This window comes from Paecilomyces variotii (genome assembly GCF_004022145.1).
Source record: "Paecilomyces variotii strain CBS 101075 chromosome Unknown C8Q69scaffold_10, whole genome shotgun sequence".
Classification (NCBI taxonomy): domain Eukaryota; kingdom Fungi; phylum Ascomycota; class Eurotiomycetes; order Eurotiales; family Thermoascaceae; genus Paecilomyces; species Paecilomyces variotii.
This window is the reverse complement of record NW_021167149.1, coordinates 144503-169421: the sequence shown is the minus strand read 5'-3', so window position 1 is coordinate 169421 and position 24919 is coordinate 144503. Positions and strand designations below refer to the sequence as shown.

At 48.7% G+C, this 24919-nt stretch overlaps 10 protein-coding genes across 10 annotated transcripts; 5 read left to right on the top strand and 5 right to left on the bottom strand.

The window, feature by feature from the left end:
* Positions 1 to 2872: 2872 nt before the first annotated feature.
* C8Q69DRAFT_60751 (C6 finger domain protein) lies at positions 2873 to 5814 on the top strand. The gene is made up of 9 exons (XM_028633827.1): positions 2873 to 3130; positions 3204 to 3424; positions 3483 to 3672; positions 3725 to 4268; positions 4317 to 4355; positions 4405 to 4473; positions 4523 to 4785; positions 4834 to 5438; positions 5493 to 5814. The coding sequence occupies exons 1-9, from the start codon at positions 3015 to 3017 to the stop codon at positions 5528 to 5530; spliced, it is 2085 nt and encodes a 694-aa protein (XP_028482792.1). The 5' UTR covers positions 2873 to 3014; the 3' UTR covers positions 5531 to 5814.
* Positions 5815 to 7475: 1661 nt separating this feature from the next.
* On the bottom strand, positions 7476 to 8098 carry C8Q69DRAFT_475245 (hypothetical protein). The gene has a single exon (XM_028631188.1). It carries the CDS (start codon positions 7951 to 7953, stop codon positions 7669 to 7671), a length of 285 nt encoding a protein of 94 aa, XP_028482791.1. The 5' UTR covers positions 7954 to 8098; the 3' UTR covers positions 7476 to 7668.
* Positions 8099 to 8261: 163 nt separating this feature from the next.
* C8Q69DRAFT_475244 (threonine dehydratase, biosynthetic) lies at positions 8262 to 10448 on the bottom strand. The gene is made up of 3 exons (XM_028631187.1): positions 10139 to 10448; positions 9853 to 10069; positions 8262 to 9795 (listed from the first exon to the last, which is right to left on the bottom strand). Exons 1-3 carry the CDS (start codon positions 10322 to 10324, stop codon positions 8492 to 8494), a joined length of 1707 nt encoding a protein of 568 aa, XP_028482790.1. The 5' UTR covers positions 10325 to 10448; the 3' UTR covers positions 8262 to 8491.
* Positions 10449 to 10632: 184 nt separating this feature from the next.
* Positions 10633 to 12984, bottom strand: C8Q69DRAFT_475240 (putative MFS alpha-glucoside transporter). Its single transcript, XM_028631186.1, has 4 exons — positions 12391 to 12984; positions 11922 to 12261; positions 11669 to 11825; positions 10633 to 11608 (listed from the first exon to the last, which is right to left on the bottom strand). The coding sequence occupies exons 1-4, from the start codon at positions 12588 to 12590 to the stop codon at positions 10737 to 10739; spliced, it is 1569 nt and encodes a 522-aa protein (XP_028482789.1). The 5' UTR covers positions 12591 to 12984; the 3' UTR covers positions 10633 to 10736.
* C8Q69DRAFT_475239 (hypothetical protein) lies at positions 12985 to 15607 on the top strand. Its single transcript, XM_028631185.1, has 5 exons — positions 12985 to 13566; positions 13647 to 14118; positions 14193 to 14566; positions 14622 to 14882; positions 14942 to 15607. Exons 1-5 carry the CDS (start codon positions 13238 to 13240, stop codon positions 15414 to 15416), a joined length of 1911 nt encoding a protein of 636 aa, XP_028482788.1. The 5' UTR covers positions 12985 to 13237; the 3' UTR covers positions 15417 to 15607.
* An 80-nt stretch (positions 15608 to 15687) lies between these two features.
* Positions 15688 to 16906, top strand: C8Q69DRAFT_475237 (altered inheritance of mitochondria protein 31, mitochondrial). Its single transcript, XM_028631184.1, has 3 exons — positions 15688 to 16039; positions 16130 to 16200; positions 16328 to 16906. The coding sequence occupies exons 1-3, from the start codon at positions 16002 to 16004 to the stop codon at positions 16768 to 16770; spliced, it is 552 nt and encodes a 183-aa protein (XP_028482787.1). The 5' UTR covers positions 15688 to 16001; the 3' UTR covers positions 16771 to 16906.
* On the bottom strand, positions 16907 to 17852 carry C8Q69DRAFT_475232 (complex 1 protein-domain-containing protein). Its single transcript, XM_028631183.1, has 5 exons — positions 17642 to 17852; positions 17510 to 17567; positions 17297 to 17379; positions 17187 to 17210; positions 16907 to 17128 (listed from the first exon to the last, which is right to left on the bottom strand). The coding sequence occupies exons 1-5, from the start codon at positions 17723 to 17725 to the stop codon at positions 17069 to 17071; spliced, it is 309 nt and encodes a 102-aa protein (XP_028482786.1). The 5' UTR covers positions 17726 to 17852; the 3' UTR covers positions 16907 to 17068.
* Positions 17853 to 17957: 105 nt separating this feature from the next.
* On the bottom strand, positions 17958 to 19461 carry C8Q69DRAFT_475226 (hypothetical protein). Its single transcript, XM_028631182.1, has 2 exons — positions 18671 to 19461; positions 17958 to 18569 (listed from the first exon to the last, which is right to left on the bottom strand). The coding sequence occupies exons 1-2, from the start codon at positions 19407 to 19409 to the stop codon at positions 18133 to 18135; spliced, it is 1176 nt and encodes a 391-aa protein (XP_028482785.1). The 5' UTR covers positions 19410 to 19461; the 3' UTR covers positions 17958 to 18132.
* Positions 19462 to 20156: 695 nt separating this feature from the next.
* On the top strand, positions 20157 to 20785 carry C8Q69DRAFT_509097 (hypothetical protein; the record flags this gene model as incomplete). The annotated part of the gene is made up of 3 exons (XM_028633058.1): positions 20157 to 20233; positions 20289 to 20402; positions 20455 to 20785. 3 exons carry the CDS (start codon positions 20157 to 20159, stop codon positions 20783 to 20785), a joined length of 522 nt encoding a protein of 173 aa, XP_028482784.1.
* A 1358-nt stretch (positions 20786 to 22143) lies between these two features.
* Positions 22144 to 24906, top strand: C8Q69DRAFT_500394 (ASST-domain-containing protein). Its single transcript, XM_028632341.1, has 4 exons — positions 22144 to 22525; positions 22622 to 22786; positions 22848 to 23314; positions 23386 to 24906. The coding sequence occupies exons 1-4, from the start codon at positions 22436 to 22438 to the stop codon at positions 24503 to 24505; spliced, it is 1842 nt and encodes a 613-aa protein (XP_028482783.1). The 5' UTR covers positions 22144 to 22435; the 3' UTR covers positions 24506 to 24906.
* Positions 24907 to 24919: the final 13 nt, after the last annotated feature.

Below are 24919 nucleotides of genomic sequence, written 5' to 3'. Positions count from 1 at the left end.
GGAGCCAGGAACAGATCACGTGGTGATCTGCGCTCCGCCAGCCAGTAAGCAGCTCCGGATATCGATTAACTAAACGACAATCATGAACTACATACTTATGCAGGCAACAGCCTTCTGTAATAGAATAGAGCAGAGGAATCAGAATAAGAATATACACCATTGTTGGAATAGACAAGAACCGAAAATATTTGCACAAGCTGCCATGTACTGGATTTAGAACGAGCCATTGCCGGATGGTTTCGAACTCGTCTAGTCTAGAATTTCAACAATAACTATGGCTAGCGGCTTTGTTAACAATTCAGACAACATATGCACTTCGTTAGAGAGGTCGTATTGGATACCTGGAGTTCCCTGGAAGATCGGGATGGTGTCAACGAGAGAAATAATACAGCCCATGGAGCCAAAGCCGCAATGGATGTTGCGACAATAAGTTGGTATGCGGAAAATCCTCAAGAAAGCGACCGGCTGCGAAAGTGGAAGGCTTCCTTTCGCCAATATTACGGTGTCCAATACAGCGAGGTTTCCGGCATAATCGCTGGTTAGGAGGCAATCAAACCCTATTTTTGATGAGACTATATATGAGACGTTGCGAAATTGATCCCGGATATATCGAGTATAGTCTCATACCAAACTCAGTACAGGCCCTCCGATGTGAAAGATCTGCTTAGACCATAGCTCACGATTTGAGCTTTAGTTATTTGCAAGCACGAGACCCTGCCGGGAATATCGAAACCAACTATAAACATCCATCATCGCGTCTCCTACAACTTAACACTGACGGCAGTGCTGACCTATGGTTTTGCAACATGGTTCTGCTTCAGATACGCGCAGACGTTCAAGGATGCCTCAAATTCCCCCACTAATCTTCTAAGTGATGACAGCAGGGTCAATGAAAGAAAAAGTAATGAGCTGTTCTAATAAGTAAGTAAGGTTGGAATATCTATAGGTCCCAATCCTCCTGTTGTTATCGATTGACTAATAGACCATGAAGTTTGTGAAGGTGACTTTATTCCCCGGAAGATACCTATAGACCATTGATATTGGAGTTAGTACTAGTACTTGGGAACGCAGTTATCCATATACTCTTCTATATAATGCAGGACTCACAGAAAACAAACACATACGACCATAGGGTGTGGAAAACAGGGCTTCCCGTCCGCTCAGCCGTACTTAAGCCACACGCCGGCAGGTTAGTAGTTGGGTGGGTGACCACCAGCGAATCCCTGCTGTTGTATGTTTTTGTTTTTGCTATTTCTCTGATAGAAGATGTCTCTGCACAGTGAGAGCGATATTGTATATCTGGCCGTAGTAATATTTGTTAGCGCATGGATCATTTGATTTGCGGGAAGTAGGAAAACTTCATGATTTGAATAACTAGCATCTGAGAACCATCAGTATGCTCCTATGTCTCGCATTTAATGCATCCATGATACTTGGAAAGCAGAAGTGATCATGACTTGACTAGCAATGGGGCTCTTTGAGAGTAGCCACGTCTCGAGGCAATTTTCGGAGACAACCTCCGCCAAAATTATAGTAGATACTTTCTTCTCCCGCCACGACGTCGATATTGGCTGTCATATTGACGTTAGCAAACGCCATCATGACCAGACCGTCACAGAATATTAGATCAGACGTCTATTGCGTCCAAGCGCAAGATGATCTAAAGTATGAGTTATTTGTTGATTACCTGATTTAAGGGAGGCCTGTATACCTTTTGACGTGCATCTTTTTTATTAGATAAATCAGATTACAATTTATCGTTCTGATTATGGCTGCAGGAACTGCAAGAGCAAACTCAAGCGAGACACTCAATCTTCCACGCGAAGGTGTTTCGGAAGGCGACCAGGGCGACCCTGGAGATCAGATTGGTAGAAGAGATCCAGACAGAATTGTATTGCTTTCTTCCTAGTTCCCCCAGGAATTACCTTGATGGCGTCGACTAATATAATCCGTTAATTGCAGAGAGATGTGAACGTATTGGTAGGGTTTCCAATCCAACATCTGATAGTACAACCTCGTTCTGATATGAGCTTCAACGCCTAGACCAACATCGCTCAAATGCACGATTCGGCCACTTTTCCTAACAACAAGCGTGGTCCGAGACACGGGTCGCGATCACGGAGACATTCAAGTCAGTCGACAAACGCAGGCCGCAGCTCTGGAGGACAGGCGACGGCGTCACGTCCTAGATCGCGATCGAAACCAAGATCAGAATACTGATGGCCTTGATCTTGTTGATTAGGGGTGGATATTATTGTTGCCAGAGCTATGGCTGTCTCTGTGCAGAAATGCTTCGGCTTCATTATGTTTTCACCTAGTATTGAATGGCAATGATCGTCCAAGACGCTTAAGGTGATAGAATTCGGGCCTCCGTAGCTCACGTATATGAGAGTCTAATCTGTTACTTCTATCCGTGGCTGATCGCGAGTATCATAGCAATGGATGACATGGTTTTGTTGGCTTATAGGGCTCAAGGATGAGATTGTGTACCATAGGGCTACTAGGTTTATCTACTATCATACCTGTTAGAAGTTAGCGTAAACGAGCGATATGATCACGTCACGTTGGCGCTGATGTTCCGAGAATAATCTTATTTCAACAGTATTAACGCCCAGGAAATGCATATAACTCATCAAATGTGGATGAGACTCATCTGCTATAATTTGGCGAAGGTACATACATACATAGGTACACACGACGTCTATTATGACAAATTCCAGCGAGCCCATCTTCACTGGAGACGACTAGCAGCGAAAAAACTCTGACTAAGAACACATATCTTGTCTGCTTGAGCGGTAATTTGAGGCAATTAATCACAGAGTTGCCGTGGGAGGATGGCCTTGTGGTGGTGGCGAGACGACATCTAGAACGGGATTTGCTTGTGTCCCAGGCGGGATTTGCTTGCGCCGGCGAATCCCTAAAAGACGGCGAATGCCCTCACGACAGCTTCTCCACACAATTGACGGTCAAGTCTAGGGCGCTGCAAGTACGTTTGGCAACTGGGCATTCAAGTTATGGCGTCGATCTCATCGAGTGAAGACCGGTCTCAGAGCTCGAGTACGCCACAGCCTCAACCCCAGAAACGGCGCAAGTTCAGCAAACCCCCTGTAAAATTGGCATGTCTTTCTTGGTACGTTGTTGTTATTATCTAGTTCCAAATTATAATTGTCCTGGATCTAGATCTGGTGCTGATACTTGAGCAGTCGGTCATTACGCACTCGTTGCGATGGCCAAGAGCGATGTGCGAATTGCATTGCCAGGGACATAACATGCTGTTATATCCCAAGTAGGCGCGGAGGCCCCCGTGTCTATAAGAAGAAGACAAGACATGAACCTGCACAGCAACAGGACCAGTTGCAAGATGTAAAGCCTGCTGAGAGGAATAGCAGTGAGACATCGACTGACCTCAGTTTCACCGACGATGGTAGGCCACCAGTCTCCCACAATTGGATGTTATTCCATCTTACCATCCTTTACTATAGCATGGTTCAACCAGCTTGTTGGTCTCACTGACCCGGGCGCTGGACTTCCCAATGTTGAGATGCCGATCTCAGAGATAGAGAATATCTTTGACACGATATTCGCTCCTCCAAGGGAGAAGGACATCTCCTCATCCGCATCCAGTTCTCTTCCAGCAGACGTTGTCCAAGTATACGGCAGCGATGAAGACATGTGAGTCCTTGTTTTCCCCTTGTTGGTCTACTGAACTAAAGTTGTGGGACAGATTGGATGCCTACTACGTGTTTATTCACCCTTATTATCCTCTACTCCCTCCTCCGGAGCGCCTACCAGTCATTAATCGGCCACTCGCTTCAGACAGAAATTCCTTATTTAAACCGTCGACGCCTTTGAGTCTAGCTATTTCGGCTCTCTTGGTCCTCATCCCACATCCATTCGAGAACGACCCTTCGAGGCTCGACTACGTAAGACTAAGAAGGGACTATGCTCAGTCATTTGCTCAGTCGGCCCTTGAGGCGATTGAAATGGATTCCGAGCTTCTACATTCTAGCATTAACCCCTCCGATGCCCTTTCTGAAGGAACTCATCAGTTCAACCGAGAACATTTCCACCCAAAGGTCCCTGTCTACCTGGAAAGCATCCTAGCACTTAACTTGCTCAGCGTGTATGAATACGTGCAAAGAGGAAATATGACCAAAATGAAGAACCGTGCCGGACAGGCACTAACGACGGCAATGTGCATGTCACTGCACGAGGCTACTGAGAATGATCAGTTCGCGGAAGCAAGAAGACGAGCCTGGTGGATGACAGTGAGTTCGCCAATATCGCTCCTGTGGGTCTTGTCTAATTTATTGTAGTATGTCACCGCGTGTCAAGGCTCTATAGTCAGTAACACGGTACGTAATGCCTAACTGATATATGGGAACATTGCTTAACTCTTTGCAGCCCGCTTGTTTTGATCCATATGACGAGCGATTCGTCACGCCATTTCCTACTTTCGTCTCAGACCCCCAGGTGAGTCATGTAACTCTTACTATACTATGAACGATACTAACCTCCGAAGGGGTGGTCATATTTAATAAAATCCCAACAGACGATCCTTGCTGCCACGAAATTCGTTCATGATCTCGACAAATCTTTGAACGCTTGGTCGGACCTATCATGGATCCCTCAGCGGATGCTAGAGTTAGACGATCAGATTGAAGCGCTTCTCAATGAGGAAGAGAGGACTTCCTTAGCTCAGGTCTCAGCCACAGCGCCGGTAGATTCATCTGAAGCCGTAGTCGCCAAGGCTACCCGATTAATAGCGGAAATAAAACTACACAGGTAAGGGCTACATGCTCTATGTGCTGTTTTTGCTCTGACGGTTGGCAGTGCGAGAATTAAGACCCACCGATTCTGCGCATTTTCGGACGTCCCCATATTCCTCAAACGGCACTGTGACCTTGGAGTTGCAAACGAATCCAGGGTTAAGGACAGATGCAGTTGTCGAGGAGATATGAGCTCTTTGCCCATGATGAATTCATCTCCAATGCTATCGCCACGCGATTATGCATCTTTATCAGCCGAGGACCTTGGTCTGCGGTTTTCTTTCTCAGCCCATGCGTCTTCGAAGATATGCCTGCACTCGGCTCTCAGCATTGTCACGCTTGTTGACAATCTACCTTATCCTAATCCGAACAACTCAATATCATTCATCACCCCGCCATGTTTGTCAGAACTATCAACTATCGAAGCACCCCGCACGATGCCGACGTTCGCCTGCTGTGTAATGCAGAGTAGCTATGCGTTGCTCATGCTGTGTTTCAAGACGCGTACCCTGCGTGAGAACGGTACATCCTTTTCTCCTAATGGAGACGGCGACAACGAGAGCCTACTTCTGGCAGGGTTCATAAATGATCTTTACAAAGGCCTGCAGCTCGCTATAAAGGGGCTGTCGAATTATTCGATCGCCTTTGAGGCCATGCAGGGAATGAGAGGTATAACATTCGTGCACCATGCTGTTGTAATGCAAATGCTGACAGGAAGTATAGACGAAATCTCGCAAGTTGTAGCACGCTCCTTCCCATGAGAGATTTATGATATACAGTTCTGCAACGATATTCAGGTCCCCACATCTCAAAATGGCGTTATTCTCGCGATGATGATTCCCATTTCCATTGTTGGGTTGTACTATTTTATTATGATTCATGTTCGAACTCTCAACTCCAGCTGTTTCACATACATCAGCTCTGTCTGATATCACACGATGATTCAAAAGCACTACTTTGATTTTGGTGCTTTTTGCATACTATAATGTACAATACGTTTTAAAGTTCATCTCTCCCTTCCAACGAAGGGATACGACAGGGAGACGGCTGTTTTCTCATGAGCGAACCACGAAGAATCCCTCTCAGGATAATACGCATACAATCTTTAGAAGAACACGATTCCTTCAGTTTCGAAGATCGCGACAACCCATCTTTCTGAGAACCATTTGCTGGTTTGTGATCTGGGATTCAATCAAGACGCCGATACAGAACTCGCCTCATTCGGAAACATGGTCCAAGACATCGAGCAAAAGCGGCTAATCGTCGATGACTTCTGGTCGCCAGATGGAAAGCCTCGGACTTTGAACTCAAGATCTGAACAATGAATCCATGGATGGTGTCGACATCTATACGAAGCTCAACAGAAACTGCTTTGCTATGTCCATTGTGCCCAGAACGCAGTTCTGTGGTCCTGTCGGCTGGCTCGGTCACTTCCGAGGACTTGTCGCGAACGGAGCAGACAAGATTTGTCTCGTTTATACCACAAACAACACTGTTACTATGTCGATTGGATTAGTTCAGGAAGTGTCATTGTGCTGCAACTGTGATAGAAAGATACGGGCGGAGCTTTAGCCCCCGTCAATGGCGGTAGTCGACAAGTGTGGTATTTCTTTTTAGCCCTGATACCCCCGGCCTAATATGGAATGGAACAAAACGAAAGGGCTTCCCATGGAAGTGGATTAGGCAGTATGATAGGCCAGGTGAGTAGATTCAAGCCTCTCACATCATAATTGAGAGCCCGTCATGGGACTTATCAAGTTAGTCGGATTTGATAGAAATTACTTCCGACTGAAAGATTCGACAATGTAAGAATCGATCGTGCAGGAATCATGGGTTCTTCTCTTCCTAGAAGCAGCAGAGTATCCCGTAGCACGATACCTATCCACAATAACGGATCATGTAATACTTGGTCCTCTATGCACAATGTTGTTCTGGCATAGTTAAACATCGATCAGAATCTGACTAAGTATAGACAACAACCCTGCATTGTCGAGCCAATTCCGAGCAATATATTTGCGCTTATTTCCATCCATGAAGCTCTCCCAATGATCATAAACTGATGAGGGAGAGAGAGCTGCCAATTGTCTCTTTCTGAAATTTTGTTTCACCGTATCTATTTAAATCGGAGGGAGTTTCATTCTGCATGACCGATTTACCCCCCCCCCCCCCCCCCCCCCTGAATGCTTCGAAACTGATCTGCTTAGAGCACGTCCAAGACCAACCCCATCCAGTAACATTTTTCTATTAAGGAAAAGACAACAGGGAATTATAGAGGAGTCTTTCTTTTGTTCGCAACAATATAGGCTAAAATATGCATCGTGTGCGCCGTACGCAGTCCGGGGGAACGACATCTTAGAAAGCATGAAACCCAAAATGACCTTGCTATAATACATAAAGCGTCGGATAACAGGGATCTAAGTATGTCATAGACAAACGCAAACTTCCATAGTCGTACATTATGTCCACCGTCGAAACGTACCCGAAGACGAAGAATTTATTGTATACGCGCATGCATAGTGCCCGTCCTCGACCTAGGGAAGATCGTTCGTACGTCGTCGGAGTGTAAGTTCGACACTGGTGAACATCGATATCATGTTGTGAGTGACCGGCCTGTTATTTATCGGGGGGTATTTTTTCTTTTCCATCGTCTCGATTTCCCTATCAAATCCCAAAACTAGAATACAGCGTTTATTTTCCTTGTCGTTGCTTGTGCTTCGGGTTCTTGGAGCTATTTGAGAGAAGAGAGAAACAGATTAGTTCCATGTCTGCTCCATTGGTTGATTCGAGAATAGGAGACTTACCAGATGATATAAACACGGTTCTTTCTCCGAACGGGCTAGTAGTTCCAGAGTGTTGATTAGCATGTGAGATGATCACACATAAAAAATCATGTCTCAAACTACATTATCCAAGAGGAAATCCATACCTTGCATCCATCACACAGTCTCTTAACAGAAGACCGCGTCTTCATTCCCCGAACCTGCTCGAGAGCTCCGACACCTGCAACCGCCCCATTTCCGGCCTGCGGTCTCCAGAATCGCAGGGATCGCAGGCCGTTACTGCTGGAGATTCTGGATAGTTGTGAAAATGACCTCGAGACGAATGACTGAGAGAGCGTCTGACGGGTGAGGAATTGACGCAGGGAAGAAGACCCGGAGGTGAGAAGAGACCGGAGGGGAAACATTGCGGCGAGCGTCTTGGACGCGATTATGGTGATCTCGGCAGTCGAATTGATATCAAAGAGGGCTCCGACGGCCCTGGATATCTCTCCTCGATAAGACACTGTCGAAAAGGGCTTTAGAATAGTCTGACGGCGTCGGCAATCAGATTATCGTGAGATGGTCACCTTGGGAGCCTCCGGGCCGCAGCAAATGTTGGTCGGCGATTCAGTATCGCCGCGCTTCCGGTTCCGACAACGCGAGACGGTGATTGGCCCGATCTACACCATATACAACACCACACTCTTTCATTCCATGAGGAATACAGGGCAATGGAGTCCTTATGTACTGAGCATATCACTATAAATTCTAGTCAAAGAAGATGCAATTTCTATAGTTACAGGACAGATACTAATCCCCTTTAACCCTAACGCCAAGCAAATCTTCCACATGCAGAATACATCTTCGGCCGTTGAATTCCATTGCCAGATACAATACTTGTTGAAAAGCGGACTGGTCGTGTGAAGTCGTATGAATACAGACAGACGAAGATCTCTAGATGATCTAGATATCGCGCAAGAACCTCTGGTAGGTGGGGGAATCCGTGCACTCGCTGAAAGGATACCCGAGGTCACGGAGGAAGGCCTCCAGTTCGGTCTTCTCATGGTCCGGACACTGGATACCTGCCAACACTTTGCCAACATCTCCACCATAGTTCTGGTAATGAAAGAGAGAGATGTTCTGGTGGGGACGGAGAGTGGTGAGGAACTTGGCCAGAGCACCAGGGCGTTCGGGGAACTGGAACATAAAGAGGCGCTCATCCTTAACGGTGCTGCGACCACCGACTAGGTAACGCAGATGAGTCTTTGCGAATTCGTCGTCACTGAGATCGGTGGCGGCCATGCCGTTCTTCGCCAGTTCGGCAACGATACTGGCCAGGTCGGTTCTACTAGTCGAAGCAGATAGTGAGATACCCATGAGTATATCAGCGTACTCTGCAGTGGCGTAACGGTAGCTGAACGCGGTAACAGCCTGGGGCATAATGACCTCGATCAACTTAGCAAACGCGCCAGGGCACTCGGGAATGGTGACGCTGAGCAGTGCCTCCTTTCTCTCTCCCAAGGCAGCCCGCTCGGCGACGAATCTGAGCCTGTTGAAGTCCATGTTGGCGCCTGAAGTGATAGCAACCAACTCCCGCTTTGGATCCGGGTTTGGGTATTTCGCAACATATTTCTTCAGACCTGCAATAGCAAGCGCACCCGCAGGCTCCACGATAGAACGAGTATCCTCGAAAGCATCCTTGATGGCGGCGCATGTTTCATCAGTGCTGACCTGGATGATCTCGTCCACGACCTCGCGGCAGATACGGAAGGTCTCCCCGCCAACGGCCTTGACAGCTGCACCGTCGGCGAATAGTCCGACTTCCTTTAGTGTGACCCTCTCGCCCTTCTCGAGGGACTGGGCCATCGCATTGGCATCGTAAGTCTCGACTCCGATAACCTTGACATGTGGCGCGATGCGCTTAATATACACTCCAACACCGGCGATCAATCCACCTCCACCGACACAGCAGAACACTGCCTCCAGGTTTTGCAAATTGGCCTGGCGTAGCAGCTCCATACCGCTAGTTCCTTGACCAGCGATAACATAGGGATCGTCAAAGGGAGGAATGTTCGTGAGATCATGCACTTTCTCCAAGCGATGGGCCTCCTCCTTAGCTGCATCAAAGTCGTTTCCGTGAAGCACCACAGTACCGCCTAGGCGGGAAACGTTGAGGTGCTTGATAGCGGGTGTACCGGACGGCATCACAATAGTGGCGGGGATCTTCAATTTGCGAGCGGAGTAGGCGACGCCCTGCGCATGATTACCTAGAGAAAATGGAACATTAGCAGGCAGGTTTTAATCAGTGAAAGAATGAGACTCACCTGCTGAACACGCAATGACACCCTTCCATCTCTGTTCTGGACTCAGATGAGCCATTTTGTTGTAAGCTCCGCGCAGCTTGAAGCTAAAAACCGGCAGCAGATCCTCCCGCTTTAAGAGCACCTTGCATTCAAGCCTGTTGCTCAGGTTCACTGCATGTTGAAGCGGGGTCTCGTCCAAAACCTCGTAGACGCGGGATGTGAGGATCAAACGGAGATACTATGCTCATGAATCCAGACGGTTAGGAATTGGTCGCAGATAATCCTTGGAGATTCGACAAGATCTCACATCAGGGTATCCATTGGGAAGAAGAAAAGCCTCCGGGATCTGCCAGTCTCGATGCAGTCCGGAAGGGACTTGCTCACTCCGCTCGTTGGGAGGCGTTGGGGTTGCCGCATATTCGGTCAGTGATAGAGTGCTGACCTTGGGAGTGCCAGGCGTTGGAGCGCTATTGGTCGACGACTCGTCAGACATTATCTCTAAAAACAAATGAAACGACCAAACACAATTCTAAGAACAGAAATGGGATATCGCGGTCGAGGCCGGAAGGAATATCGATTCTTTAAGACTTGGCCTCAACTTTTTTGTCCGTCAGCGCCATCGTTACACGAAAAATGACGGCCGCCGAAAAGCGGGAGGGGGATCATCCTGAGTCATCAACCCTAACACAAAGCCCTGATTTCCTTTTTCGGTCGCGACTATCAGTGTACCAGTATACGGTATCTTATATGCATCAATCACTTTTCCTGTTGTTCTAACTACAGTAGAATATGTCAGGATCATTCTTGAGGAAACCACACTCTTTCATTGGTTTAGAGGATTAGTTATTAAAATCCATGTAGTAAAGATACACGGCCCTGAATCTATGTCATAAGAAGTAGTACAATCAGTAGTGGTTGATCAGATAATGACCCATCCTTCTCGGCGAAACACGGTTGACAAACAGTGTATCGATTTCGTCGAAGGTGCGCCCCTTTAACTCCGGTATGTAGAAGTAAGAAACGACTGTGCATGCCAGCGCCAGACCCCCAAAGACAAACCCTACCTTCCCATTCATATTCCCCGCATCGGGATTGACCATATATGGAACAGCAACGTTCATCGCAATTCCGAAAGCGGACTGTGTCGCTGTAGCAAGAGCGGTAGTCTTCGCTCGTAGTCTCGTGGATGAGACTTCACCAAGAAGCACGAATGCAACTGATCCAATGGTGGCTTGGTATATGAGCGCGTAGACGACCGTAAAAGATGCCTGCATCCAACCCGCTGCCCGCGTGGGGACCACATCCAATATTCCGATCAAGAGGAGACATACCGTAAGTCCCACCATCCCGGCTAGGAAGATTTTTCGCCTCCCACAGGAGTTGACCACGAACCAGGAGACAATGGTTCCCATCACGCCGCAGGCAGTGACCCCGATTCCCAAATCAAAAGAGCTGTACACCGCCACGCCAGCAAGCTGGAATAGATACGTCGAAAACCCCATAACGAAGATAATGCCGCTGAGTTGCTGGCAGATAAAGACCCCAATGGAAATGAAGGTCCTGAGACAGTCAGTGCCACGAAAACAGTCCACCCATCTCGGTTTCTGGAGAGTCGCTTCATCAGCAGTGCTGCTCAGCATGGCCTTCAGCTTAGTCTCGACATCTGTGTTTTTGCCATATAGCCTTTGCAATGCGCGGCGAGCACCGTCGATATCGTTGCGACGCACCAGATACCATGGCGATTCTACAGAGAACGGAAGACCAAAAACAAAGAAAGCTTGGTACCGTCCCGTCAGTCTCATTGTCTTACCAGTCAGGACATCATGATGAAACATACCAATGAAGAACAGCTGAATGGCAAAGGGGCCCCGGTAGGCCCAACTATCGTCCCGACAGCCAAAGCCTCTAATGGCAGCATTCGATAACAATTGACCGACAACGATGCCCAGATTCACCCCTGCAGTGGTAATGCCACGCAGGACGACGGGTGAGACCTACGTCCAGTCAGCCATGGGCAATTATATAGTCATAGACGAGATGGAGATGATAGTAGTAGCTTGACATGACAAGCCCGGCTGGGACAATCGTACCTCGGAGCAGTACAGCGGGCCGATGGTCAAGTAGAAGCCAAGACCGACGCCTACAATCCATTTGCTGACGAGAAAGGCGACACGATGAGTGGAGAAGACCTCGCCCAGGATGCCTCCACACGAGATGACCATGCCGATCGCTAGCCCCCGCCGTCGGCCGATACGGTCCACGACGCTGCTGCAGAGGAAGCCGCCAAAGAATTGGCCGATGGAGGAGATCATGTTGAACGCGCTCACCCATGGCGCAGGGATTATCTGCTTGCCATGGTGCAGATAACCGAACTGTGTGCGGAATGCGGGCACCGAGATAACGGCGCTATTCACCTGTGCATCGAAGCCCCTGAACGGTCCTCAGCCCTGCATAAAACCAAGAATCGTGTAAAAACAGCGATAGCGCAGAATTGCCACGCGGTTGACGCGTTCGCTGATCCGGCAAATGTAGAAGGGATCAGAGCAGAATAGTACATACCATCCGATCGCGCTTACAGCGAAGAAGAAACACCACCAGACGAGTGCTTTATGATGTAGAAGCACATACCAGAGCGACAGTTGACGTTCCTCTTCGTTATTGTCGGCCACAGCTTCTTTGCCGGAGAGCTGATCGATGGGGATCTCCTGGCGCGTTTCGACGATCGCGTTTTGGGGCTTCTGCCCCGAAATGAACCTCATCGTCAGTTGCCGATATCGTATCGCTGGTGAAAGATTCACACAGTTCCAGAGCGCAAAAGACAGGAATAGTCCTGCTCCTGGGCAGTCTGCCTCAAAGTGAAGTGTAGACGGCGGAAGTAACCATCCTCACGGATGATGGTCGGAACTTCCACAGAGAGCTTCGCAGCCCGCAGCAGATGAGTGTGATATGGTTAATAATGCGCAGTGGACATTCAGTAGTAGTAGTCTCTGAGCACACTCATGGCACTCCATCAAGTTCAGGGGATCTGGAACAGGTGCCAGGAGCAGGGTCCAAGGCTAGCGACATGAACACAACCAGGAACTGCGGATACTCCGTGATAGTTTTTCTCCCTTCCCGGCACTTACAGAGCCTAAGCTGGTGCCAGGCAAGCCCAGGCGAGAACGGACCACCGGGCAGCTGTTGTTTAAAAAATTAGTTGCCTTTAGCTGCGGTCTGGACACTCTGGGGATGCGTACTCAACCCCCGTAGCCCTGTGCGACCCTTCGTCCATATCGCCCCCAGGTTTTTCTCTCTCTTCCCCTCGCCCCGAACGGACCAGGAGCGATACTCCGCGCCCTTCCCCAATGCTCCCCAGAGGTTGGATCTCATCAGCCCTACCGTTGACCCCAATTATCCGACGAGCTTCATGAACGATTCTTTGCAGCATCTTCTTCATGCTGTGGAGCCCGAGTTCCCGTCGCTCGGTGCGCTGCCAACCCCGCAGAATCTCCCGGAGGATCTAAGACGGGACAGCAGCCAGGAGAATCACAATGATGATAATAGCAGCAGCCATGCGACGGCCTCGAGGAAACGCCCTGCTCCACGTGGGACGGCCGCTTATCCTCGCAAGCGTGCCAACAAGGCCTGTCAGGTCTGCAGAGCCCGTCGGACGAAATGCGACAACAAGAAGCCTTCGTGTTCGTTCTGCGAGAAAGTAGGCGCCAAGTGTATAACGAGCCCGACGGATCTGTCATCGTATGCCATCTCCCACGCTTGCAGCTGGCCCTTTCAGAGGCTCTCGTCCATTGAGACCAAGGCTGATCTCCGCCGTACAGGTTTGATCCGGCGAGTTTGGCGATTCTAGAGAAGCTGGACCGACTAGAGCAGTTGATACGCACCAAACCGGGGGAAGAGGAGTTGAACAGAGCCGCAGCGCTCGAGCAGGAGACTTCTCCCATCGAGTATGGATCACCTGTGTCCAACTTGTCCTACGGTCCAGACTTTAGCATGGTTACCATCGAAACGGTCCTCTCATGGCCAGTTTTCCGCAACAGATTTGACTCTCGTCTGGACTTGAAAGCTCTACTCAATCGATCGGATCCTTCAGCCGCGCACGGCAGGTCCCTGGCGGTAGATCCTGGTCCCTTCGTGGAAAATCTCGATCTAGGAGGCTGTAATCGATTGCTCGATAGCTTTCTGGAGCGAGTTCACATCGCAAATCCCATTCTAGATGTTCCTCTAGTCCGTCGTTTTGTCCATCAAGCGTGCGTGAGCGGAATCGGCTGGGATACGCCATCCTGTCTCGTGGTAAGTACTGATAATGCCTCATCACTGCCACATCATGTCTGGAAGAGACTTTTTAACATATCCTTATTGTCAAGCTCTTGTTATGCGCCCTTGGTTCCATAGCAGAAGCCTTCCAGGGTCGGTATGAGGCCAAATCGATTCTGGCGAGAACTTCGCCAGCCTTTGTCCTTGCGAATTCGTACTTTGAGGCAGCAGAAAAACGAATGGGCTGCCTTATGCATAAGGGAGGCGTGCTCGAGGCACAGTGCTTCTTCTACGCCGGTGTATATTTGATGACTCTTCAGCAGCCAATGAAGGCATGGAGGTTTTTTGTTCAAGCAGCAGCGACTTCCCAGGGATTCGACTTTCCACGGAAGCCTTTGAGCCCTGAGGCAATGACCAGCCCTGAAGCTAGACGCGAACGGGCGTCGCAGGAAAGCATGTACTGGACGTGTTTGAAATCGGAACTGTAGGTTCACGAGGTCCTTAATCTCACATAGGAGGAACTGACATCACGTGGTTAGGGAAGTTCGTATAGAATTGTCCCTACCGGGCTTTGGGTTGCAGGATCTTTCTTATCCCACGTCTTTCCCAAGCCCTCCATCTGAGCATCTGGAACAGGGTGCAGCTCGGGCTTGGTACTATTATCTAGCGGAGATTGCATTAAGAAGGTTGGCCAACCGGATTCTACATCACTTGTTTAGAAATCAAGAGGAAGGCAGGTTCTTCCGCATTAAGCAGATGGTTGATTCCACTGCCGCCTTCGAGTCGCAGGCGGCTGACTGGTAAGTACCAGAATTTCTTGACTTTGACTCGATGGCAATCCGCTTACCAAGAATTCTAGGATGGCTTCACTTCCTCAAATGTTTTCATTAGCAACGCCGGAGAAGGATGATGACATGCTCAAATTCGTCCTCCGTGGCCATCTGCTGGATTGTTACGAATGGATGTACTTTCCCTTCATGGCGGAAACGATCAATCACGGTCAACGTGATCCGTCCGTCGATGAATACGCGCGGAAAGGCTTGCAGATGTCTGTAGACAGAATTCGCAAAAACCAGCCGGGCTTCAACCACCGCCATCATGGCACGTGGCTCATGCTTCGTTCCTGCACACGGAGCGCCCTAATCCTTCTTGCAGCATCTCACAGTCGCGAAGCACAGGATCTTATGCCTGAGGGATGGCAGGAGGCTGTGAAGAGTGCAATGGATATGCTACGATTCTGGGAAGAAGAGGTCAGCGATGCCCGTGACCGTCTTCATATCATAACAGAACTCATGGGCGGCGATACACGAGGTCCGCCATATTCCAGCTCGTAGGTAGCCGCCTATATACGTCCCAGTACGTAGTACTACGTACACAGAGATACCAGGTCAATACTATAAACAATGTATCACCAGACCACGAGTAACCCAATTTACCAGGACTCAATTAGCCCTATAGCATCTGTAGTTATACGATTGTCAATTATTGACTGTTAATGTACAAGTCCACAATGTAAAAATCAGGCAATACTACATACCTGCAAAATCCGTCTCTGTCGTGTATTTTTCGTATTGTAAAACAGCAAAGTCCTTGGCATCCGTCTCTCGCCCGAACGTCATGCCGAGAGGCATTTGCTTGCTTATCGTGACTGAAGTTACCATCACCGCTCGAAACGAGGGCAAGCGACATTTGCCTGTCCATTAATTCTCCCATTCTATACTGAGCGTTTACCCTTCAGCGCAGAGCGACTGTTCGCGCATCGGAGCTTGAGGACCTCGCCGACGACGAAATCCCGCACGACTCCACGGACTCAACCGGAGTCAAACTACTACCAATTGAGCCCCTCTGCAGGTCAACTGAACCTGGAATTCGCATATTCTCCCTACATAAACCAGAAACCCTGGTAATCGATACCCAAGATGAGCGACAACCCTCTCCCGTCGTCGTTTGACCAGATGTACGTTTACCCATAGCTTGAATTCGCGGAATCCTTCCGAAATGTTCGATGGAATGGAAAAAGGGCTGATTGGGGATTCTTTTTTCTTAGGGAATTCAAGGAGGAGACATCGGCTCAGAAGTTCAAGAGACGTCTTAAGGAAGAGCCTCTTATTCCGCTAGGTATGTCTGGTCACTTCTTTGTCCTGGTTCTTACGGTTCTGGCCATTCCGGAACGGGTGGAATAAAAAGGAACTTCCAGAGTGGTATCATTGATGGATTCGGACTTATTTTTCGTATAATCCTATAGGATGCGGTGCCACCAGTTATGCCCTTTACCGCGCGTACAAATCGATGAGGGCCCGTGATTCCGTCGAGATGAACCGGATGTTCCGAGCGCGTATCTACGCCCAGTTCTTTACGCTTCTCGCAGTCGTCGCTGGTGGAATGTACTATAAGACCGAGCGTGAACAGCGGAAGGAGTTCGAGAAGGTGCTCGATGAACGCAAGCGGCAGGAGAAACGGGATGCGTGGTTGCGCGAGCTGGAGGTCAGAGACAAGGAGGATAGAGATTGGAGAGAGCGCCATGCGGCCATCGAGGCTGCTGCAAAGGAAGCTGAGAAGAAGTCCGCGCAGCCGCAGCCGGCGTCTCCACCGCAGGACACGAACAGGGCGGCTGTTGAGTCCTCGGATGAGAAGAAGGGTGGAGGTGTGCTGGATGCAGTGAGGTCTTTGATTTCTGGAGGCAGATGAGGGGGGCGAGCAAAGAGGATAAGGAAGGTGGCCGAATTTTTATATCAGTCTATCTCCGCTTTATTATGATGTATTGTATTGCACATATATTCCTTGATTCCCGGGCATAAGAAAAAAAATATTTCAAAAAGAGCATTCCCCCCATATTTTCATGTTGGACCTTTTTTTTTGGTCGTCCGGTCTCTTATAAATCATCATGCACCAAAAAGCCCTGGGTGAAGAACATCAACCAGCAATCAAAATCAGAAACCAACCGCCGAGGAAAGATCCCCAACCCCTTTCATCAAGAAGACAATCCCTACCGCGCAGCCTGCTCATCAATATATCTCTTCATGGTATCGAACTCCGCTTTCCCCGTCTAGTCATCATAAGCAAATCCCATTAACCACACGTCCCAGAGAAGAAGAATAACTTACAGAAACCAAATATCGAATATGTGACTTTTCATCATAAAACACGTCAGTCCTGCATCTTGAAAAGAATTCACATACACAAAGGAACAATCCAGGAAGGAACTGAGATTTACCAAATCTTCAACATTTCTGTTTCGTTCGAATTCTTGTCGTGCGTAGGCGCGCAGTTCATCGCGTGTTGGCGACTTGGGAACCTCTGGTTGTTGAAATTAGTTGATATACAAGTAGCTAGCTCATCGCGGAAATAATCGCATCCAACGTTGACTCCAGGATGAAATAGGAAGAAGGGTAAGAAAAAGAAGGACGGCAATGAACATGATACTTACGATTCAGAGCTCTGACGATTTCCCTCCATAAAGCAAGAACACGTTGTCTTTGTAGGAACTGTATTTGAAAATTTAGCATCTTGTGAGTATATCAAATTACTTTGATTTCGATCATAGTGGCTAGGTACTTACATGCTCGAGACCAAGAGCGGGCTTCTTTGATTTCGATGGTTGGCTGCGCGAGATAGCAGCAAGGAGACGGAGAGAAGAACGCATTTGAGATTGATTTGTATATATGTGATGAAATATGTGGCTACAAGAGAAAGAGGAATCGTCACTGTCTCTACTGATGGTATTGCTATACTGTCGTTTTCATGCAGTTGTATGTATGCTTGAGTAGATAGATGGCCGTTGGTAGGAAACTCCGAAGGCGGTGAGGCTCGTGCGCTCAAGTACCTATGTGCACGGTTTCAACTACTCCGTAACTAACTACTTCCAACTACTGTACCGAATATCGGCTGTGGTTAGGAGTTCTACTTGCAATTACAGTTTCCTTCCTCTTTTACTCCTTTGGATGAATCAATAAAATAAGTCCTTAGTAGCAATGATATTCGATTATCAGGAGCATACTGCCGCGCTCGTGGCCATATGAGGGACTTCTTCTCGCGCCTTGCATCATCCACTTAGGCACCTTGTATGGCCCTCAGATCTAGTATCAACCGTGATAGGGCCGTATGGACAACGCAGTCCGTCCCGTAATCACAATCGTGCATGGTGTTCCCCTGTCTATAAAGCTCATCAGTCCCATCTTTAAGTATACCATTGATCTTGGCAGTGGCCTCGTTAAATCGCTCATTCAACGGCCATACACCACACGATACGAGGATCTTCATGAATGCGGCTAATTGCGAAGCGCTCGTGCAGTCGAATTCTTCGAATTCGCGCCCTCTGCACGAACCGCACACTCTTGTTTGTCGAGGCTTGAGCATCCGACAGGAGCTGCAGATTTTTTGACTTGACCATCTCCTCCTTTTACTCTCCCGCTGCACATAGAGGATGGCATTCTCGATTGCGGCGAGATAGCTCCCGAAATTTCTGCGTCGAAGAGAGAATATTTCGACTGTAGCTGTGTCAGGTAATGATCATAAAAAGGAACTTAGATGCATATGCAGTAAAGCTTCCGTCTGGCAGTTGCACATTCATACGATTTGGGATACATACCTATCAGTTCCGCAGGAAGATCAGAGTCTATCAGCATTTCTTCAAGTTCATCTGCTGTGAAAGACTCCATGATTTTGCGGCATTCTTCTCCATCTCCCAATAGAAATGCCGCACGGCACATTTTCTTCGTCTCTTCACGGGTAAGCCACGGGGATTTGGCCTCACCACGAAGCCAGTGGGATGCCTGGAGCTGAACTGACGGTATACACTTATATTTGTTGGCCAGATTTATAAACTCCAGTAACAGATCCAGATTCGGCTGGGACTCGACAGCATCGAATCTGTAGTGCAAAAGTTGGCACAGCAGAGTCAAAGCTCTAGGATCATCACCCTCCAAGCGCAGAATCAGGAGTGCGCCCAAATCAGCGGTTTCAGTGTCATCTTTCCTCATCATTTCATTGAACACAGTAGATGTCATGCTTAGGATCTTTGATGATACAATAAGGTCCTTGGACTCTACACGAAGGGCAGCGTCTCCTTCAGGGTCTATCTCGATGAGCTCCCGAGCAACTTCGTCACCATGATCAATAGTCGTGTCGGCCAGAGAGACGGGGTTTTCCCATGCCGCATCCTGCCCTTCAGCTTCAATGTTGTTGCTGGTCGCTTCTTTCTCCTTGTCGATCCCCAGTTTATCGAGATCCTGAGATAAATCGTCCTCAGTCGGCTCGCCCTTGGTGCTGTCTTGCGTATCCCACTGCATCTCTACTGGGATGTAGTCGGAATCCTCAGACAGATGCATCTTTATATTAGAGCAGTGCTGTTGTATAGCGTTATGGAAAAGAGCTTCCTATTATCCAAAGAGTTTTTGTCTCGCCTGAAGTATTCGAATATATAGTTCCTGATGAGGAAGCCGCGCCGGTAACTGTCAAAAAAAGGGAAAAGGATTATTCTACTGTAAACTGCGACTATCTTTATACCCAGTCTATGTTCATTATAGACATAATGACGCCAGTTTGGCTGTAATGATAAGGGTGACGTTCCTGACCATTGCGACGATGACCACATAATCTTGAGGGGTTGATACCGTCAACTTTAGGCTGTCGGAGGGGCTGAATGCTTGCCTTTCTATATTATTACCTTCCCAGCCACGACTCTAATAACAATTAGGCAGCAACGACAGAGACTTAACTTGTGTCGAATAGTGAATAGCACGGGAGCATAGTCTGATTTGAACCCTCTTGCATTCCTTGCTCGCTTCTAGTTCTAGGGTGGGATCTGAACCCATATTTATCTCTATAGGTACCTATACAAAGGATCTACCTAGGTAGTAATCAAGTGATCTAGCAGGTTCTATCTTATAATTAAGATCCAGAGAACCTGCTGCAAACGGATGAATTAACAGATCACCTGGCGTTCGCTTTGTGCGCTGACAACTTTCCCGGGTCCTCGATTGCTCCCCTCTCACCTCACCTCACCTCTTCCGCGGACACTTGATTTTTACCGGAAGTGTATCTCCATCAGCACTCGACCGATGGAAGGCAGCACCATGAGCATAGATGAGATGTTGGAACGGTATCCGAAGATCGAAGTCGAAAGGGCCATTCTCGACAGAGATTTTACCCTGTATGGTCTTGTTTTCGACTGAAAAAGTGAATATGCCAGACTGACTATATATTAGGCACCGTGCTCAGACAATAGCAGGGTTAGAGGAATCGATACATCGTGGAATTAATACCGATATCTGCAGGCAGACCCTGGATCAGATCGATCATATAATTCCACCACAAGCACCGTAAGTGACTCTTCTTTAAGTATGATCTGAAATGTATTAACTTTGGGTTTAGCTTCTATCCAGATGTACCCAAGAATCTAGATCCTGATGTTATATGGAGGATTGGGGTCTTAAGATACGCATACCGCAACGGCTCTCCGGCTCCGGCTTTACCGGGGCTTATGCCTGAGGAAGATATGAGAAACATAAGCGCTGTACTGGACGCATATCGACGCGGAGAGCTCAAGGTGGATACAGATAAAGTAACGGTTTGGTTCGCAGGAAGGATGGTACTTGGCCCTTGTGTTCGCGAAGGACTCTGGGACAAGATCAGGTCTGAACGACAGGCATGGTCTGAGGCATATGGGGAAAGTCAGCCATGGGTTGAGGACGTAACTATGTGAGACTCATCGTTTCTGAGCATCGACACTAAGATAGTTTGCAGGTTGTGCCCCTAAGGGCAAGATAGGTTCTTGCCAGCTAGAGACCTTTCAACAATGGCTCTCTCCGGCGTGTGGTTCGTCCTCTGTTTCTATTTCTGACTTGTTTCTTCGCTAATTGGCTCTAATTCAGTATTGAAGCACGCCCTGTGCAACTGTCATTCGGATCGAGAATATTCTTGACGATGCAATGAATCTCAGTCTGTCTTCACAGTACCGGTTTACAGGGCCGGTTGTCCAACTCGATACAGCGAATGGCACGATATATCGACGGACTTTCGAGCTAGAAGTACGTCTTATTTATAATGGGGGCGGCCAGACACCCCGCGTTCTAGCTAGGGAATATGCCGCAATAACAATAGTACAGTATATTTACACTAAGATAATGTCAGTTAGGATCAATGGGGATGCTAATTGGACAGCTTTTGTTCGGGCCCTTATGGCGTGCTCTCTCGGTATGGCGTGCTCTCTCGGTAGATTCCGATTGGAGATCTTGGACTTGACGTGATCTCGATAAGGCTGAAGAGGGGCGATACTCTAGATAACTTTATAGACTGTCGATGGGTTTTTTATTTAGACGTCCATCGTTGTTATTGATAATCGTTGCGTGGTACTATCCCCGGGCATATGCTCGCTAGGCCGTAAGATGCATCGTCTGAGAGCTACGACACTAGGATAGACCAGAGAAGACGGATAACGTATGACAACGCCACAGGGAGGCAATACTCCAGATAGCGCTCCTTTTCATGTCTACGGGGAGACTGGCCATGTTCTAGATGTCAATGGCCTTCCTTATTCGGAGAATATCACATCCAGTACATCTCACGGAGATATTACTGGCCAGAACGGCGAAAAGGTGTTGGAACTTGGTAGACATATTCTCGCCACCGCTATCTTCTCTGGTTGGAAATGATGGATTCAAAGAGCGCAGCTGGAAACAGTTCAATGATGACCCCATGTTACGGTGGTATTATTGTCTGTTGTTCTCAACTTTCCCCCTGTCTGACGACGCGGGGATCAGTCGGAGCATTCTTGGCGTCTAGGCAGTTCCACAGGCGGGAGATAAGGATCTCTGGGGTCGAAGCATCACTCCACCACAGAACGCGAGAAGAACGAGGTTGGAAAAAGCGGGCGAAGATGGGGGACTGTCATGGCGTTGCACTTGCAGGGGCTGGACCGGGCATATAACTAGTTAGTTAGTTATAGTCAATAATATAATATATTTATTTAATTATACTCTCGTACCTGATTGACAGACAGACCAAGTCATCCAGTGCCCCTGGAGACAGCCGAACGATCAGCGGAGAGATTCGTACTCCTGGGGCGAGAGTTGACCATCCAAGAGTCGCAACGAAGCCGGACGGCCCGCTCTAAAACACCTGCCAAGACACGCCGCCCCAGCTTGAGGAGGAAGAAGATACCAAAACGCCCTCGCGGCGTCGCCGTCTGTTATATTACGTGTTTTTGTTTGGTCTTGTAGGGAAGAGTGTCTTCTTCTTTTTTTTCTTACTTTCTTTTCTTTCCTCTCCATCCATGGTGATTCTGTGTTGGGTGTTCTGGACCCTCTTCTTACCTTCTGTTCCGGTCCCTCGTTAAGGTCAACTTTCCACGACAATGATATCGCTATGGTGGATCGTTCCCTTTCTGTTCAGTCGCAATGTCGCTGCTCAGATCGCGGACGACGATCTGCTCACTTTTATTACTGTAAGTTGAGCGCAATCCATATCTCTCCCAGCGGGAAGAGAAGAAGAAGAAGCGAAGAACAAGAAAAAGAAACAAAACGGCTTACGACGACTCCAGCGGCCGGAGATCAGAGCGCCCAAATTCGACATCACATACCATGACCGACGCCTGGTGACGCCGGGATATTGGTTCGTCGCCCCGTATACCGTCCTGGAGATGGAACCTCCGACCAAGAAGTGGATGCCGTGCCAGGTTGGCCCGCATATCTACGATGGAGATGGGGTACGCGAGCATATGAGCCTGGCGAAACAAGAAGTCTACAGAAGAAGCTGACGAGAAGCAGAATCTGGTCTGGTCTGGGTCGTGTCTGTTCGAGAATCGGAATACATTCGATTTCAAGGCGATCGATAACATCGATAACAATACTCATGTCTCCTTCATTGTGCAGCAAGGTTATCAGCAGCACGGCGACAAAAAGGGCGGCGCCATCGTTCTCGACGGCCGTCTCGAGTACGAGGACGTGGTTCCGGTGACTAACGACCTGGGAGCGTTCGATATCCATGAATTCAATGTGTTGGAAGGTGGAAAAACCGCTCTGGCCACTGCGTACAGACCGGAGTTTTTGGACTACGGTGAGCTTGGTCGCCCAGATGACCATGGATGGGTGCACACCGGAGGCTTCGTCGAGTTGGATGTCGCGACGGGAGATGTCGTCTACGAATGGAGAAGTCTTGGGCACATCCCACTGGAGGAGAGTACTTTCCCCAGTCCCGAGCCCCCGGTCATGGATCCTCCCGGCTGGGATTATATGTAAGTTTGAGATGACTGGTATTGTTAATTCTCTATGGACCCTTTTAAAAAATCTGACAAACTGATGCCAGTCACGTCAACTCCGTCGACAAGAACGCCGATGGAGATTATCTTCTCTCCTGCCGCTTTACTGATACCATCTACCTCATCTCTGGAGCGACTGGAGACATCATCTGGCGACTAGGCGGCAAATGGTCGAATTTCGAGCTCATCGACTTCCGTTTCTATCGACAGCATCACGCTCGATTCGTCGAACACAACAGCACCCACACAACGATCTCATTCCTGAACAACGCCTCGGACGAGCAGTCCCAAGATGACATCCGCTCGTCGGCTCTCATCGTCCAGCTGGACACGGTGAACATGAAAGCCACCGTCGTCCACCGCTACGGCCGCCCGGACGGAGGCCTGTCACGACTCCGCGGCAATGTCCAGCTGCTCAAGAGTGGAAACATCTTCGTTGGATGGAGCGAGCAAGGCTACCACAGCGAATTCACCCCGGACGGAACCTGCGCCATGGAAGCTCGCTTCACCTCGGACCGTTACTCGACCTACCGCGCGTACAAATACGACTTCCACGGCCGTCCCGCAGAACCACCAGCCCTCAAAGCCTTCGTCTACGGCGCCAAGGACACAGACGTCTCGACCGTTATCTACGTCAGCTGGAACGGCGCAACTGACGTCGCATCGTGGAACTTCTTCGCCCAAGCCGACGCTGCCAGTCCCCGCGTCCTCATCGGCAACGTCCCCTACGCCGGGTTCGAAACCATGTTCATCGCCGACGGCTACATGAACTGGATCTCCGCCGAACCCCTCGACGCAGACGGAAACCCCATGGGCATGTCCGACGTGCACGAGAGCTCCGTGCCTCCAGACTGGGCTGCGGCCGGCTACCACGCCGACAACCGAATCCCCGTCCCTGAAGACCCCATGGCCGTCACCTCGTCCGAGCACGAAGAAGAAGTCGAAGACAAGGAAGAAGCCCAAAAGGCAGCCGACAAAGCATACGACTTCGTCGGCGGTATCGGAGGTCTCTTGATCTTTGTCCTCGTCGCTTGTTCCGCCGGCGGCATCGTGGCTTGTTTCTCATGTTGTCTGAAACGACGCACTAGACGATCATACGCTCAGATTCCCTTGGAGGAAACTGTCCCTACTACACCCATGGCGGCTGATACTCCTGCTCAGCATTAAAAAAGAAAAGAAAAAAAGTCGAAGACAACAAAAAGAGAAAAACCAAAGCAAAAAGAGACGCAGGGCTGGAACCAGTAATATCATATCAACTCACTTATATGCATAGACGAGGCGTGAATGGCGTTTTTTTTCAACATACCATCTTACCACCTATCTAGCTATATATACCTATATTCTTTCCCTATTTAGCTACAGAGAGGTGCGGGGGTATCATCTTGAGAGTTATTAACGGGCCTTTTTTATATCCTTTTCTTTTTCTTCGATGTGTGTTCTGTGCGTTTGTATCTCTATGTCTATGTCTATGCATTGTATTATCATGCTATCACAATGTATATAAGTTAAGTTAACTGGTCTGGATCGGATCGGATTAGAACTATCTCAATAGTATATTGATGTATCATATCAACTTCTGAA

Bases quoted from the DNA above. Each gene is read 5' to 3' on its own strand.
- C8Q69DRAFT_60751 (XM_028633827.1), top strand. From the start codon at position 3,015: ATGGCGTCGATCTCATCGAGTGAAGACCGGTCTCAGAGCTCGAGTACG. The intron at 3,673-3,724 runs GTGAGTCCTTGT...GTTGTGGGACAG, and splicing joins TACGGCAGCGATGAAGACAT to ATTGGATGCCTACTACGTGT. The intron at 4,474-4,522 runs GTGAGTCATGTA...TAACCTCCGAAG, and splicing joins CTTTCGTCTCAGACCCCCAG to GGGTGGTCATATTTAATAAA.
- C8Q69DRAFT_475245 (XM_028631188.1), bottom strand. From the start codon at position 7,953: ATGTTTCCCCTCCGGTCTCTTCTCACCTCCGGGTCTTCTTCCCTGCGT.
- C8Q69DRAFT_475244 (XM_028631187.1), bottom strand. From the start codon at position 10,324: ATGTCTGACGAGTCGTCGACCAATAGCGCTCCAACGCCTGGCACTCCC. The intron at 10,070-10,138 runs GTGAGATCTTGT...TCATGAGCATAG, and splicing joins TTCCCAATGGATACCCTGAT to TATCTCCGTTTGATCCTCAC. The intron at 9,796-9,852 runs GTGAGTCTCATT...CATTTTCTCTAG, and splicing joins TGTCATTGCGTGTTCAGCAG to GTAATCATGCGCAGGGCGTC.
- C8Q69DRAFT_475240 (XM_028631186.1), bottom strand. From the start codon at position 12,590: ATGAGGTTCATTTCGGGGCAGAAGCCCCAAAACGCGATCGTCGAAACG. The intron at 12,262-12,390 runs GTATGTACTATT...AGGACCGTTCAG, and splicing joins GCTGTAAGCGCGATCGGATG to GGGCTTCGATGCACAGGTGA. The intron at 11,609-11,668 runs GTATGTTTCATC...GACGGTACCAAG, and splicing joins CATTCAGCTGTTCTTCATTG to CTTTCTTTGTTTTTGGTCTT.
- C8Q69DRAFT_475239 (XM_028631185.1), top strand. From the start codon at position 13,238: ATGAACGATTCTTTGCAGCATCTTCTTCATGCTGTGGAGCCCGAGTTC. The intron at 13,567-13,646 runs GTATGCCATCTC...TCCGCCGTACAG, and splicing joins AGCCCGACGGATCTGTCATC to GTTTGATCCGGCGAGTTTGG. The intron at 14,567-14,621 runs GTAGGTTCACGA...TCACGTGGTTAG, and splicing joins ACGTGTTTGAAATCGGAACT to GGAAGTTCGTATAGAATTGT.
- C8Q69DRAFT_475237 (XM_028631184.1), top strand. From the start codon at position 16,002: ATGAGCGACAACCCTCTCCCGTCGTCGTTTGACCAGAT. The intron at 16,040-16,129 runs GTACGTTTACCC...CTTTTTTCTTAG, and splicing joins CCGTCGTCGTTTGACCAGAT to GGAATTCAAGGAGGAGACAT. The intron at 16,201-16,327 runs GTATGTCTGGTC...ATAATCCTATAG, and splicing joins AGAGCCTCTTATTCCGCTAG to GATGCGGTGCCACCAGTTAT.
- C8Q69DRAFT_475232 (XM_028631183.1), bottom strand. From the start codon at position 17,725: ATGCGTTCTTCTCTCCGTCTCCTTGCTGCTATCTCGCGCAGCCAACCA. The intron at 17,380-17,509 runs GTAAGTATCATG...TTCAACAACCAG, and splicing joins AATCGTCAGAGCTCTGAATC to AGGTTCCCAAGTCGCCAACA. The intron at 17,211-17,296 runs GTAAATCTCAGT...TATGATGAAAAG, and splicing joins ACAGAAATGTTGAAGATTTG to TCACATATTCGATATTTGGT.
- C8Q69DRAFT_475226 (XM_028631182.1), bottom strand. From the start codon at position 19,409: ATGCATCTGTCTGAGGATTCCGACTACATCCCAGTAGAGATGCAGTGG. The intron at 18,570-18,670 runs GTATGTATCCCA...ACACAGCTACAG, and splicing joins TCTTCCTGCGGAACTGATAG to TCGAAATATTCTCTCTTCGA.
- C8Q69DRAFT_500394 (XM_028632341.1), top strand. From the start codon at position 22,436: ATGATATCGCTATGGTGGATCGTTCCCTTTCTGTTCAGTCGCAATGTC. The intron at 22,787-22,847 runs GTACGCGAGCAT...GACGAGAAGCAG, and splicing joins ATATCTACGATGGAGATGGG to AATCTGGTCTGGTCTGGGTC. The intron at 23,315-23,385 runs GTAAGTTTGAGA...AACTGATGCCAG, and splicing joins CCTCCCGGCTGGGATTATAT to TCACGTCAACTCCGTCGACA.